The sequence below is a fragment of the Leishmania martiniquensis genome, chromosome 9, assembly GCF_017916325.1.
Source record: "Leishmania martiniquensis isolate LSCM1 chromosome 9, whole genome shotgun sequence".
In the NCBI taxonomy this organism is placed as follows: Eukaryota; Euglenozoa; class Kinetoplastea; order Trypanosomatida; family Trypanosomatidae; genus Leishmania; species Leishmania martiniquensis.
This window is the reverse complement of record NC_090144.1, coordinates 260,653-275,145: the sequence shown is the minus strand read 5'-3', so window position 1 is coordinate 275,145 and position 14,493 is coordinate 260,653. Positions and strand designations below refer to the sequence as shown.

At 60.2% G+C, this 14,493-nt stretch overlaps 5 protein-coding genes across 5 annotated transcripts; all 5 read right to left on the bottom strand.

Moving 5' to 3' along the window:
- Positions 1-4,762: 4,762 nt before the first annotated feature.
- Positions 4,763-5,878, bottom strand: LSCM1_07589 (uncharacterized protein; the record flags this gene model as incomplete). Its single annotated transcript, XM_067324955.1, has 1 exon — positions 4,763-5,878. The coding sequence occupies one exon, from the start codon at positions 5,876-5,878 to the stop codon at positions 4,763-4,765; it is 1,116 nt and encodes a 371-aa protein (XP_067180800.1).
- Positions 5,879-6,363: 485 nt separating this feature from the next.
- LSCM1_07588 (uncharacterized protein) lies at positions 6,364-6,780 on the bottom strand (the record flags this gene model as incomplete). Its single annotated transcript, XM_067324954.1, has 1 exon — positions 6,364-6,780. One exon carries the CDS (start codon positions 6,778-6,780, stop codon positions 6,364-6,366), a length of 417 nt encoding a protein of 138 aa, XP_067180799.1.
- Positions 6,781-7,493: 713 nt separating this feature from the next.
- On the bottom strand, positions 7,494-8,552 carry LSCM1_07587 (uncharacterized protein; the record flags this gene model as incomplete). Its single annotated transcript, XM_067324953.1, has 1 exon — positions 7,494-8,552. The coding sequence occupies one exon, from the start codon at positions 8,550-8,552 to the stop codon at positions 7,494-7,496; it is 1,059 nt and encodes a 352-aa protein (XP_067180798.1).
- Positions 8,553-9,263: 711 nt separating this feature from the next.
- LSCM1_07586 (uncharacterized protein) lies at positions 9,264-11,162 on the bottom strand (the record flags this gene model as incomplete). The annotated part of the gene is made up of 1 exon (XM_067324952.1): positions 9,264-11,162. One exon carries the CDS (start codon positions 11,160-11,162, stop codon positions 9,264-9,266), a length of 1,899 nt encoding a protein of 632 aa, XP_067180797.1.
- A 1,054-nt stretch (positions 11,163-12,216) lies between these two features.
- Positions 12,217-13,746, bottom strand: LSCM1_07585 (uncharacterized protein; the record flags this gene model as incomplete). Its single annotated transcript, XM_067324951.1, has 1 exon — positions 12,217-13,746. The coding sequence occupies one exon, from the start codon at positions 13,744-13,746 to the stop codon at positions 12,217-12,219; it is 1,530 nt and encodes a 509-aa protein (XP_067180796.1).
- Positions 13,747-14,493: the final 747 nt, after the last annotated feature.

Genomic DNA, 14,493 nt, shown 5'->3' with positions numbered 1-14,493 from the left:
TCAAATCAAGGTGGATTTCTGTGTCACTTCGCAACTATTTTATACTTTGTTCAACCTTTTCATCCTCCGTTTTAGAAACGATGACGCCGTTTTGTGCCCCCGGCACCCCATCCTTTTTTTCCAGAGAGGCAAAGCCCCACATGCGAATTCCTTTAGGAGAGGACAGAAACGGGGCGTTTTCTCCTTCTAAAAGCGTCACACGTGCTTTTCTACATGGCTTCTGGGCGTTCAACGATCACCAGAATCAGGAAAGACGGTGGTTGCTCACTAAAAAGGATTTCTGCAGTTTGCGTGTGGGAGGGAACGCTTTCTTTTCGCCACAAGCTTCACGAGTTCCCCGGCCTTTGGCGGTGCCAGCCCCCCCTTCGGGCCCATTCGCAAGCGGGCTAAAAACCACGCCCGGCCCCCACAAGCCAGGCGCCCGCGCGCGCCACAATCGATTTATTCCGAGGGTCAGAACCACAACGATCAAGGCGCTCCCGCATCTACTTTGAAACCCCGCCACCAGTTCCTCGTAGCATCTTCTGCCGCAAGAAACATGAAAAAACAAGGCGCCCGCATAATGGGGACAAATTCTGCCCATGGCCCTCGCAAAAATGACAAGCTAAGAAAATTGAGAGCGCGGAACAACCGTCAAAGTCACAAAGAGAAAATGCAGCGCATGGGTAGCAGAAGGAGAGCAGAAACTTGGACGGAAGGAGGTCTCGGCGAAAGGGGCCCGCTAAAACAGGTCCCAAGAGAAAAGGGGCACCACAAGAAGCCTGCTGCCGCCGGAAACGCGCCCAGATGGTTGAGGAGATAGGTCGGGCAGAGCCCGCCAACGAAAACCCCAGCCTAAAAAAGGAAAGCGGGGGGGGGGCGGCCAAGGGGTGCGGCCACGTGCCCGGACAACAAAAGAGCGCAAGGAAGGAAATGACAGCAGGGAGGCAAAGCAGCATTTGGGTGAGAAAGGCTGACTAGGGAATACGAATGGATTGATCACACACCAGAAGTCGCAGCAAATTATAAGAAAACTGGGGCGGGTAAATCTGGGGGCCCTGGGGGAAAATGTGGCCGCCGCGTTTGCCAAACGCCGAAAGGGGGCGCCGCCCCCAAGCGCCCAAAGGGCCCGGCGAAGAGCAAAAAATGAGAAAATAGATGCCGGCGGCCTATTGGGATGTAAGCTTCGGGAAACGCCGCCAAAATAGTCAGCGGCGCCTAACCACTGAAAGGGGGCGAAAGAATAAGCAACGCCGGGGCGCCTGGCCCTTTCAGATGTCTAGAAAGCGCTGGGGGGAAACACAGTTCACCATCGAAGGTCATCGAGGAACCGAAAAGAGACGGCTAACGCCAAAAGGATTTGGTGGCTCCCGCCAACCGTTTTTTAGGGGGTGCCTTCCGCAAATCCACTTGGCAAGCGATCCGTCTCGCAAGCCCAAATGCCACCCAAAGACCGGCCACGCAGCGAGCTGGAGGACCCGAAAACGAAGCCGGGCCCCCACAAGCACCACCGAGACCCCCGGATCGGACGAAACTCAGCTAGGTGGGTGGCTCCTTTTGCTTCTTTAATGCCTTCCGAAAACGGGCGCGTCTTTAGACAGCTCATTTGTTCCGTTTCTTGCTTTCATAGCCCTCTTTTTGACCAACCTAAAAGAAACTTTGTTTTTTTGGATATATCGTGATTATATGACGCCCACAGCTTGAAAAGTAAAGGGTGTTTCTTAGTTCAAAAGAAAAAATGAAAGCACCGAACGCGCCACAACGCCTTAGATCAGAAGGGGTCAAGAGCCAGTGGTTAGCATATGGCGCTTCCGGGGCCAAAAACACTTAAAAAGCGGGGAAAAACACAAAAAATGCTTGAAAACTGCGCGGCGATGCTAAATTCCATCGTGGCGTTGTCGTGTCCGCTTTTTCTTCTTCGTGTTCTGCCTTTTCTCATTTGTTTAGTGGCCGCGGGCCTGGGTTTATGCACTTAGTTTTTTCTTGTCGGGGGCCTTTTGGCCCAGTCGCTACCGCTAAAAGAAAATCTTTTGGGTCGCGTTAAGGGGCCGCGTTTTTCCTGGGTGCCGTAGGGGGCTTCGCCGGGCGGGCCGTGGCCTCCGCGCCTGGGTTGCCGTGTGGGCTGGTTTCGCCGGCCGCGGCGCTCTTGCCCTTCCGGCCATTCTTGCTCCTTACGGGCGCGGAGCGGTTTATCATGCCGAAAGGCCTTTTCCAGAAAAAGGCCTGGTTTCCTAGATGGGGGCCTGGCTGCGCGCCCTCTGCGTTGGGCTTTCCTCTGGGGGAACAAACGGCGCCTGGGCTTTTGCGGTGGCCGAACCCCAAGTTTCTCCGCGCTAGGGGGTGGGTCCTTTTTTGTGGCGCCAAGGGCCCTTTTTTTTTGCCCGTCATTCAAAGGCCTTTTGAACCGGTGTGGAGGGCCTTTCTCTGAAGGGGGCGGCGGTCTCCAGAGCGGTTTTGGGGGCTGCGTTCTGTTGTCGCTTCTTGGCGCCGCCTTCTTTGGGTTTTCGCGGCTTTTGTGTGCCGGCGGTGCGGCTCGCGTGGGCTTCCTTGGGGCTTGCCAAAGCCCCCTTTTCCGGCGCAAGCTTCCCAGGAATGGAAGGGCATCTAGCAGCCGGCATGGCCGCCGCGAGGGGCGCCCCATTGGGCTAGTGGCCGGCGCCTTGCGAGGCTATATTTCCATGTGATTTTCACACCTTTGACGGGTGGGGCAGCAACTGGCCGAATTCGGTGGGCGCGCTCTCGTCTGCCATTTTTGGGTACGACGGCGCCGGCGAGAATTGCAGGTGGAAATGGAATACTGCCCGATTTCACTCGCGGAAAGCGTGGTGAAAGGCCAAAAAAGGATTTTTCACCAACTTCATGGCATAAGGGGCGGCGGCTTCTCCGCATGCGAGGCGGCTGTGTGGGCTTTTATTGGTGGCTGGCCGCTTCTGCTCTTCGGATGTCTACTTCGCCAACAAAAGAGTGTCACAACGGTTTTCCTACTGCTTGGGATGTGCCAGAAGCTCTCTTCCCAGGTACCATCGGCTAATGTCGTTTGGCGCCCTGGGATGGGATGCGCCTTTTTGCTTTACAGCCAACAGCTCCCGATCGAGGTTCTTGGTCCCAGGTGGCCGAAATCGGGCTGGTGCTTTCTCACCTGCTTTTTTCTCTTTGGCGTGCAGTAAAAGCAAAAGTTCTGGGGTGTGCCTTGCTCGCGGGCACTGCGATGCAACAAATTGTGCCCATTGCTTGGCGCGTGGGGAAGGGGCTTTTGCATGCCAGTGCCTCATCCCAGCTGCTCTAAAGATCTACGTTTCGTGTTGGTGTCTGCGTTCTTCCCCTCGTTGCTCCCCCCTTTTCCTCAGATTTTGCGGTTGCCTTGTGTGGTACACAGCTGTAGCTTTCTAGCGGCGGCTATGCCGCCCAGGTTGCCGGGGCCCCTAAAGGCCTGGAAAAACGGGTCTCGTTTCCGGTGCTCGCGTGTGGGTGGGGCCGGCGGCGGCGCATGCGTCTTCCCCACCCGCGCGCGGGGGGCCCACGGGCGCCCTCCCCCCGGGCCCAGGCACCCGCCTCCTAGGCGCGACCCAGGCGAGAAAGAACCGCGGCGCAAACGGGGTTTGTGGCAGCGCAGCGCCCCATCCAGCGGCGCAACACCGCGTTGAAAAGACGGACGTCCCGCGGAGGGTTGGGTGTCATAAAGTGTGTGTGAAGGGAGCAAAGCGGCGCGCCATTGTAGTGGAGAGCCATTGATGTTGGCTGCTGCGGACCGTTTGCTGACGGCGTGGCGGCGATGGAGAAGCGCTTCGCCTCGTCTACGGCACTACCGAAGCGCGGCTGAAGGAGGCGCCAGAATCCGTAGTTGTGCTGCGGTGGCAGTCGGTGCAGCTGCGCGCGGCGCTCAAAGACGTCAGCCACGTGCTCCAGTGACGCCTGATCAAAGTAGCGTGACGTCTGCGTGGCCCGTCGCCACTCCCACAGCACCTCCGGCGTGCTGGCGACAACGTAGCCGCCGTTGAAGGCACCGAAGACAGCCTCATCCGTTTCGCGAATGCAGTGGGGTGACAGGGCAACAGCCGCAGCTGCCGGTATGCAGGGCAGCTCACGGAGCAGGGTGATGTCGCAGTCAAGGAACGCTACGGTTGGCGCGTTCGTCCCTACTGTCGTCATGGCCAGCTCCATCAGATTGGCTTTCTCCATCATGAAGTCCGTGTGCCGTGCGGGGTACCACACGCCGCGCTGGCGCTCCATTGCCGTGCGTGAGATGTCTGGGCCATACTGGTCGAGGCACCGCACCCACCGCATATGTGCGTCATTGTGCAGAGCTCGCAGCTGCGACGTGGCGTCGGTGGCCGCCTCGGCGGCGCTACGGACTTCGCTGCTGCAGCCAAGGTAAAGGGGTAGGCTAGGGTGCAGCATGCGGAGCGCTCGGTGGAAGAGCTCAAGCTCCGCAACGCACTCGCGCGTCGCCATGGTGCAGACAGCATCGATGGGCTTGCTTGACATTGGCGGACGCTTCTGAGACGGCGCTCTGGGGGGTGGCCTGTCTATCCACAACACGGAAAATATCTTCCGTGTGTAACGTATTCTTGGTGAGGGCAGCGGTGCCAGGCGAAAAGGTACAGGGGAGTGAGACGGGATCGGCAAGGGTGGATAGGACACCGCAAGGAGGAGCTTGCGCACAGGGCGCGACACATGCTACATGCCATGGCGATAGCTGCTTTTGCAGGCGCCTCGGGCCTGACCTTTAGAGGATTTGGTCTTGTGTGTTTGTGCAACGGGTATGCCCCTTAGCGGGACACACCTACGACACCGCCGGTGCCGTCGCGTCAGTGAGTACCTTGCGCAGGGCAAACTCTACGTCGCGCTTGGAGATGTGCAGAAGCCGGCTGGACCACCCGCCGCCCGGCACTCCTGGCGATGCTGCCTCCATGCTGCCTCGACTTGGCACCCGTGACGCGGTGCCTGGAGGTGGCGGCGGCGGCGGTGGAAGGGGGCGGCCACCAAGCCAGCGGCGCAGGCAGTCCACACGCACGCGCGTCCACAGGTTCTCATCGCTGTCCGCCGGGCCAGCATCGGCGGTGCCGTCGCGGCTGCGCTTTTGCAACGGTGGCCCACCGGCGGCCTGTTCACCGTGTCGCTCCCTTTGTGTCAGTGAGCCCCACAAGGAAACGAGCCCTTGACTTAGGCGCCGATGGTCGGCAATGGGTCGCGCCACGGTGAGATCGTCGGCGCCACGGACGGCCTCAGCGCTGGTCCCTTTGCTCTCTGACGAAGCCCGACGCCCCGGATCGATGTGATACTTACAGGTAACGTGCAGCTGCAACCGTCGCTGTGACTGACGATGCTGAAAGACCGCCCGGTCCTCGGCCTCTATCTGCGCAGCGATGCCCTGTCGGTACACGGCGGCTACCGCCGCCTCCGACAATAAGCGCACGAAGAAGTTCGCTACAACGGTGCACTGCAGCCCTTCTTCATGCTGGCCCGCCGCACATTTCACGAGGCCGCTAGAGCGCAGGTATGCGGCAAGTCGTGTGGCGACGTTGTGCAGATGCTGAGCCGCAGCAGCCACCGACGTGCGCAAGACCTCTCCGTCTGCGTACCGCCCACAAACACCGCTCCCCACCCCATCGAACGCTGTCGCGTGAGCGGAGGGCGAAGGAACGGTCACCGAGAGCACCGGCGGCGGCTGTGCGAGCCGCTGCCGCTCAGCCGCTTCGCTCTCCAGTGCATGGAGGGCAAAGGGCGGATTCTGCAATGTGCTCGCGCAGAAGACATCGTACGGATGGCTGCGGCAGTACTCCTCGAGGCGGTTGATGTTGTCTAGGATGGCCGGCGTCGCTTTTGGGTCCTCACGCACGCTGCGGCGGCCTTCACGTGATTTGCTCAGCCATTGATCGATCAGCCCCTGTGGAAACATTTGGCCCGCGCCTGCGCGGGGAGTGGCGTTTTCGCTGCTTCACTTCAGTGAATTGTGCCACAGGCAAAGGGAGAGGGAGAGTGGCGAGTGGAGGGGATTGGGGGGAGGGAGGGAGGGGGACTGCGGGGGATCGCAGAGAAGCGGCATGCCACGCATGGAACACGAGCGCTGCTGTGCACCCCTTCCGCTCCCCGGCACCTTCAGACGGCGAGGCGGGAAAGAGGAGCAGACGAGGAGGGAGGTGTGCAGCGCAGATTTTTCAGACATATCTCGTTTACTGATCCACCTCGGGTGAGAGGCCAAATCTAGACTAGCGAAGAACCAGCATCCTTCCCTCATACGTGCACCGTGTCGCGAGTGCACACAAGGACGGGGGAGGGGAAAAACGCCGTTACCGATTTAGGCGCGCCTTCACATACGCACAGACAAGATGGCCAAGCAGAGACGCTTACGTCTACCGCGGCTGCACCACATCGAGCGTCGCGTCACGCCAGCACGCCGCGATTGCCATCGTTGCTCTGATCGGCCGTCACGGCCTGGTTCGCACCGGGGCGGTTAAGCTTGTACTTGGTCATGAACTCGTCCATCTGCTTCTCCTTCTCCAAGAGCCCCTTGTTCAGCTGCACGAGCGCTTCGCGAATGGCGGCTAAGTTCTCCTCAATGTCCGGCAGTACCTCGCCCACTGTGCGCTCCACGAGGGCGCCGCCGACAAGCTGATGACAGCAGCGGTCCTTCTGCAGCGGGCGCAGCTCCGTCGCCACGAGGTCGTGCTCGTGAGACTCGTTCTCGAGCTCTGCGATACGGGACATGATGGCACTCTGCTCTTGACGCATGCGATTGTACTGCTGCACAATCTGCTCCTCAGTGGGAGAGCTCTGCGATGTCTTGGTGGTGGAGCTCATTTTCTTTTTCGTGTGCCACCTGAGCGTGATGAGCCGCAGACGGGGAGGGGTCGTCAAAAAATGAAAGATACAACGCAACTGGGCAGGTGAGGGACGTGGTGAGGCAAAGCGGAACTGTGTGATGCTAGGCAACGGCGCTTGGTGTGAACGCAGGAAACTCTTGTCGTGATGGGTTGTAGTAGCGCGGCAGTAGAGACCGATCACCGTTGCCGCGTGTGCACGGTACGGTCAAAGACGCCAAGGGAGGAAGAGGAAGGGGGTAGTAGTAGTAGTGGTGGTGTACAAACGCAGAGGAAACGAAGAGAGGCCGAGAGAGACATCGCGGGGCGCGCATGCCGAGATGGTTCCCAGGGCGGCGGCAGGTGAAAAATGTTTTTCTGTATGCGCGTGTGTGAGGCTGCCTCGGAAGGAGTAGCGCGACAGCGGCTGCCCATCGGTACCGGGGCGCCGCGGAGCGCTTGTATACCCTCTTTCTTTCGCCTCCCATCTCCCCCCTGCTTTCTGTCGGTCTTCGCGGAGCGGACGCTCTCTCGGCATGGCTCGCTCATGGTAGGCGTACAACCGGTCCGTGCGCCGTATAGAAAACGGGCCCGTGCTGCAGCTGCTGGTCAACGCCGCGGGTTCGATGATCACACACACACACACAAACACACAGGGCTTCTGTCAGACAGCGGAGGTCATTTTTACTCGATGGAGGGGGTTGAGTGTGGCCTTCACGCGGTTAGGATGCGCGCCGCAACGCATCTCCCCAGCAGCTGTATCTTCTTCTCGTTCGCTTCCATCTTCTCATTGGCAAGCCCAAGAAGCGCCCATAAGTATGCTCGCTGAGACGCCACGTGGTTGACGCCGTGAACGACGACCGGCACCTCCAGCCCGAGCCCAGCTGCACTGCGGATGCCGCACATAATCTTCTTCCCAGGCGGGACAACGCCGCTGTTGCGGTACCCGCTGTCGCTCACGGCTGCCGAGAGCAGCAGCTTTGCAGCCTCCATCGTGCGACACTCGACGTGCATGACAAACGGCTCCATCTTGAGCGACACGGTGCCGCACGTGGGGACGGGTAGTGCCCCAGCCTCGTCTCCGTTCGCTCCCGCTTCCACCAGGACTCCTTCCACCTCACCATCATACATCCTAGAAGACGAGGAGCAAGAGGCGGCACCGTGGCAGTCGGCGTTGCCGCCCAGTGAGTCCATGTGAGCAGCGTGCTTCTGCACCTGCGCGGCGTCCAGCGCCACGTCCTCCAGCGTTGTGGCTGGCCCGCAGAGGAAACGTACCACCTGCATCATCTCCATTGGGCGCAGCATGCCGTGCTTCACGAATAACCAGCCGAGCGCTGCATTTTCGCCCCGCTTCATGCGCGGCTTCGTCGACGCCGCGCTGTTGTCGAACCCGACAGCCTCTTTGTGCGTGATGCTGTGGAAGAGAGAGATGCGCCCGCTGCAGCTGCTCGTGGTGATGTAGTCCTCGTGCGTGTTCAGTACATCCATAACGGGGAGACACTTCACATCCACGCTGCCTTTGGGGCTCAGGTCACACACGTTCGCCTGCAGGTTGGCCAGAATGTGCGCCTTGTGCGCGACAAATTCCCTCTCCCGCCGCCTCTGCTGCTGTGCGGCGACGCCTTTGGCCTGGGCAGGCGGGTGGGGGTTGGCGTCTCCCGTATTCGATGACGCTTTGCGCGCTGGCCTCGCTTTCGTTGGGGCCCGTAACGGAGGCGCCTCGAAAGCAGCCGCACCCCGCGTGGGAGCCGAGCTAAGCGCGACGTTGGACATGAGAGAGAAAGAGAGATGGAGAGGGGGAATGGGTGGGGCCCGTGCGCTTCTCCGTCTTCCTGTGCTGTTCTCGTTGCACCTCGCCCCGTTGCGGCGCCGCGAGAAAAGGTATCTCTGCACCGGACAAGTGGCGGTGGCGCTGATGCGCGACGGAGGGAGTCGCAGGAGATGGGGAGGGCAGATTCTTTTGCTTTGGGCGTGCAGACGAATCGTTCACCAGCTCGAAAAAAAAAGGGGAGGGAAGAACGTACGCCCCCCTACGAGAGCGCAAGGCGGGCCGGGCGGTTGCCATCACAGCCATCAGGACGGCATCCACAAGACGTGGAGGATGAGGGCGGCGCAACAGAGGGGAGGACGGCGAGAGAGCAGGAGAGAGGGGGGGAGAGAGGTAAGCATAAGGATTTTTTTTGTGGGTGGTGGTGGTGCCCTACAACACACCACAGCCTCTCTTGTTCCTCGTGCGCGCACGAAAGAGCGTCCTCACGCATGCAGTCCTCGAGCGGGTGGTGAAGGCACCCAAAGAGAGAGAGAGGCGGCAGCTGTAAAAAAAAGGCCAGCACAGCGGGGGGAGCGGTTGAGACGCCGATAACGATGTTCGGTTGTGATGCGCAGCACATAGCTGAAAAAGATGCGCTGCCAAATGTCGGCGATACGCATGACACCCTCCGCCTCTCGCTCATGTGTCTGCGTGCGCATTCTGTTCGGCATCCTTCACGAGCCGATAAGGGACGGTACCTCTGCCTCGTCGAACTCCTCGCGGAGGTCGTCCCACAGACGGTGAGACGACGAGGCTGGGATGATGTGCGACTTCGCCTCGATCGTGGAAGAGCGGTGTGAGACTGCGTGTACATGGGGGCGATGGCTGACCTCGGGCGAGCAGGGGATACCGGACGAACCACACGCCGCTGGGGTATTTACTTGAGCACTACTGGTGCAAGAGTGATAGCGCAAACCTTGCTCGAGAAGGCAACGCTGTACCACACCCAGCAGCTCTGCGGAGCGAGCGCGCGGCGCAGCACTGCCACCCACGGAGGCATGAGCCGGCAGCCGTACTTGGGGCGAGGAGCCGCGCTCGCTGAAGCGGACCATCGTCGCATCCACCTTCCCACCCCCTCCCCATTCGGACGCTCCCGTTTCGTTCGATGTCCTAAGATTGTCGCCCACGGCGCAGCGGCGACACCGACGCTGTCGCACGACAGCAACAACTTTGTCCTTTACAGCTCTGAAGACCAGCCCAGTGAGAGGGACTTCGGACGCCGCTGCTGCGTCTGCAGGCCAGCCGTGCAGCGCGGCGTACTCCATGGTCTCCAAAAGGGTGTGGTGAACGACCGTGAGGGACTTGTCCATGTTCGTGTTTGATAGCACCAGAACGGGCAGCGACGCCGACTCCACGCTGTTGATTAGGTGATGTTGGATTGTGCGGATGGCGTTGAAGGATGCGATGTACTTGTTGCTCTGTGCCCGCATGGACATACCGCGTGCGCGGACGCAGAGTCGCTCCAGGTGACTGTCCGCCTTGGGGATGCGCACGAGGACTGGAATGCAGGCCACGCGCAACACCAGAAGCTCCGCACGCTTCGCTGCCAAATATTGCGGGAGCAGATGCACCCCCTCCACCACAATCGACTCACGGCGAACGAGGAGGCGCGCCAACACCCCGTCGAGGGCCCGAAGAACAAGCTCGCCTTGTGCCTCGTACGCTTGAACGATGGCGTCCTCGTCCGTGCGCTTCTCATGCGACGCCGCAGCACCGCCATCCACGGAGACTCCACCGCCACTTACCGTGACCTTGTGCGCCTCATACGAAGACACAAAGAGGGCCGGGTACTGCGCCTCGTGTCCGCGCAGGCGCTCCCGCAACACCTGACGCACCGTGTCGGTAGAGAGTACGTTTGGGATGCGTAGCTGACTCGCCACCAGGCTCGCCAAAGTGCTCTTCCCTGTGCCGCTGGTGCCGCCGACAAAGATGACCACAGGCATGCGTCCGGACTGCTGCGCGCACGCCATGTTCCATCGAAAAAGAGGCCTGAGGGATATCATCTGTCCCCGTAGCTCACTCCCCAGGCACTTGACAATGCTCCTGTTCCACGTGACAACGGGAACTCGCAGACAGTAGCGGTTGCGCACAGACACCTGATCGTGAGCAGACGACTGCGTCGGCCAGTCCACCACGAGGACAGGCAACGGTACGGGCAACTGACCCTCTGATGAGCAGGACTTCGGTGCCTGTGACCCGCTGTCCAGGAGCACGACTGGGACTCTCAGGGCAGAAGCGGATGCGGCGGTGGTGTAGACTGCTGAGAGGAGATGCGCCAGCACGTGATCGGCCGCCTGTCGCGCGCGGTGCTGCTTAATACCACAAAAGACAAGTAAACGGTGAAGGGCGTAGCGGGTGAAGGTGGACGGTTCGCCCTCCACACTACCGATGCCGTTTTGGAGCTGATCGGCTGGCGCGCGCTCGTCAGCTGCTGGTGCGGAGTCTGGCGTGACGCACACGCAGTGGATGAGGCGCGAGAGCCCGATCCAGTACGGCAGCGCTTCATCGATCGAGGGCGGTGCTACAACTGAAGCGACGGTCCGGCTCGATCTTGTCGAAGGTGAAGCATCCATGGACGTTGAAGCTAGGACACGAGGAACACGCACACACACACTTGCGCATGAGAAAAGCCGGAAGACGAGAAGGGGAAAAACGCGTGCAACAAACTGTTTTGGGCAGACAGGGAAGCACCTCAGCCGAATGGCTGGAAGGGGCTTCTACAGCAGTTACAACGATGCTCACGCGGTCGTGTGTGTGTGTGCTCGATAACGCTTAAGACTATGGCGAGTAGGGCTCGCTATTACGGTGGCGTCGAGCAACGCAGGGCTTCCGGCAATCACAGACGCACACGCAGAGGGGAACAACCACTGTGAGGCACGGGGTATGTGCTTTACACTCCCTCCTCTCCACATGGAAGCGAGAGAGCGAGAGGGAGCACTGCAAGCCGTAGCACCGCTGGATTTAGCAGAAGGGAGCGAGAAGAAAGAGGAGGAAAGGGGGGGCGCTTTTGCACAATACAGACTCGGCTCACAGACGCGACGCGGATTCGCACTTCTACGAGGGCGGAGGCGTGCACACTAACGCTTGTGCGTTGCCCCATGCGTAACACAGTTCAGTGCATGTGAATGCGTGTGTGCATGATACACACAAGGGGGAGGGGAGACACATGCCATGGAGCGTCTATGTGCTCATGTGCGCAGCCACTGTTACCGAAGCAGAAGCGATCGTCGCCGTCGATTTTCTTCCTTGTATTGTGTTTGGTGTGTTTCTGTGCTGATGCCGGAGATGAGCGGGGAGGGGAGAGAGGAGGCGCGCCAAACGGACACGCATCCGCGCTCAGGTAACCTGTTCGCATGCGCGTCGCACCCGCACACCTGAAGGAGAGAGGAATGGGGATGGGATAAGTAAGTTACGAGGGTGGTGGGAGGCCGATGTTCAGAGGGGGCGTCGGGAAGCGAGCTTGATCACTGCTCTCCCGCCCCCCCCCCCGACAACCTCAGAGAAAAAGCAGACGATGATCCCTTTTCCCTTCGTTGGCTGCAGGGCGAGTGCTTCGCATGCGAAGCTGCCCTCCCCAGGATAGACCCACTGATCGCCTCACACAAACCTGCAACTTAAGTCGCTCGATCAGCCCCCCGCGACGCCTGGACCCTTCTGGATACAGCGCGTGGCCTCAGCAAGGACGACCGAGTCTTGCAGCGGCGCTGAGGGGAAGAGAACTTCCATCAGATTCTGCCAAACGCCGCGGTCGTACAACCCTCTCAGGTCCTTCACGAGCATCTTCTTGACGCGCTTGCGGTAAGCCCGGTTCTTCTTCCCGCCCTCCTCGTACCCGGGCTCCGTCTTTGGAGGCGGGGGCTCCGTAAGTGCTAGAAGGGCCTTGGGCTTACGTTCAGCTACTTGTTCGAGGCGCTCGCGCACCTTGCACGACTCGCGGTACACCATTTCTAGCGTCGGCAGCGTCACCACAAACGTCACCGTGTCGTCAATCTTGTTCAGGTCGTTCATGGTTAGATTCGCCATTGCAAAGGACACCTGATAGCACAAGAACCCGTACAGCAGGAGGCCGATAAAGAAGGCAAAGAAGATGAGGCACGCATCCAGCATGTGGAAGTTGACGAGGATTGTCACGTATTGAGGCAGGCTCAACGGCACGGTGAGGCCGCTTGGGTAGCGCAACGCCCAACCCCACGCGTTGTGTGCCATGAGAAATTGACGAATGCTGCGAAAGAGGTCGACGCAGGCCCAGGTGCAGGAAAGGGCGTGGCACAGCAGGAAGCCAAGGAAATAGCGCGTCGTCTGCTCTGCCACATCGTTGTTGATCCACGGGCAATGGTGGTCATACCGACGCACACACCGGTTGCACAGGCGGCAGTGCTTGCTGCGGCTGGGCCGAGGGACGCAGCACGTAGTGCAGCTCTGACCGACGTGGACGCGCTGTCCCACAGCCGAGCCGGCGCACTCCTTTTGGACAGCGGCGCGCTTCGCGGCCGCCGCATCGGGGTCTATGGCGTACACCATGCCGTCCACGATGTACCGGTTGTTCAGGACGAGCTCCTCAGCGGGAGAAAAGAGAAAGGAACGGTGAGCTTTGGGGTTGCCTAGTGCCGCGCCCAGGGTGCCGATACGAGGGCCACGCGTTGCCTGCCGATGCAGCAGGGGCTTCTTTCTGGTGTCGGCGGCAGCAGCTCTTGCTGCAAACTGCTGCCGTTGCGCCTCCATATTTGCCTTCGCAGTCACGGTACCCGGGTCGGTGAAGGTGGCGCAAGCCCACAGGAACTCAGAGAGCACCACGAGACCCCATGACACTGCCTTGGACATGATGGATGCCTTGAGCCGTGGGAGGGAGAAGCACAGGTACAGCACTTCCACCGTCCACACGAGAGCCGCGTAGAAGATCACTACGCACCAGTTTCGCTCGCGGATCGTGTGATTGACGCAGCGGCTGCAGCACATCCGACCCTTACGCTGATCACAACCAAAAAAACAGCTCAAGCAGAACCCGCACACGTTCAGAGGAACAGTGGTGAGGAGGCGATGGAGCTTGCCGACGATGCCGTCGCGGTGATACCTCGACGGGCCCATGATCATGATGTACATGAAGATGCCGACCAGGGCTATTGTGCCGATCAAGGCACCGAACATCAACATCAACATGGCGCCGTCGCCTCTTCGTCTCTCGAGGTGGAATGACAGAGGTCTACTGGCGTAGCGGGTGCGCGTAGGGAGACAGCCGGGCGGGGGCGGGGCGTCCGAGTGAACGCAGAGGCCACGAAAGGAGAGGAGGAAAAGGCTCACCGCTGCCACTGCCACCACTGGAGGACCCCTGTTATACAGTTCGAAAATAAAAAAAGTGTGTCTGCGTGTGAGTGGTGCTGTGTGCGGGGGAGGGGGCGTGTGGGGAGGAGAGGAACGAGTTGAGAGAGGGGCCCAGAGGGAGCGAGAGGAGGAAGAAGGGATGGAGCCTTGTCGGACTATCCACGATGCGGAAGGGGAGAGCGGTGACAACGACAACATCACCCATCCTTACCCACGCTGCGCGCGCTCACATTGCGTGCACCTCTCCTTTTCCTCCCCCACCTCCCCCGCACACACCTATCCGCCCTGCTCCTGTATGCGCTGGTTGATGCTGTGGCACAGCCACTTTCAACACGCCTTTCTTCAACGCCTTTTTTGTCTCCTCTTTTCACTCGCTCTCTCTCTGTGTGCGTGCTGTTGGGAAAATTATGAATAGAACGCGGGAGTGCGCGCAGCGTCACGTGCCCGTTGCCTCCAAAGCACCACGCCCTTCGCCCTTCGCCCCCCCCCCCCCACCCGTGGTGAGAACCGGGAGGCAAGAGGTACGCACCGTCATCCTCCTGCGGGGACGGGTGGCTTTGCAGAAGAGGAGGGGTGGGGATGGGG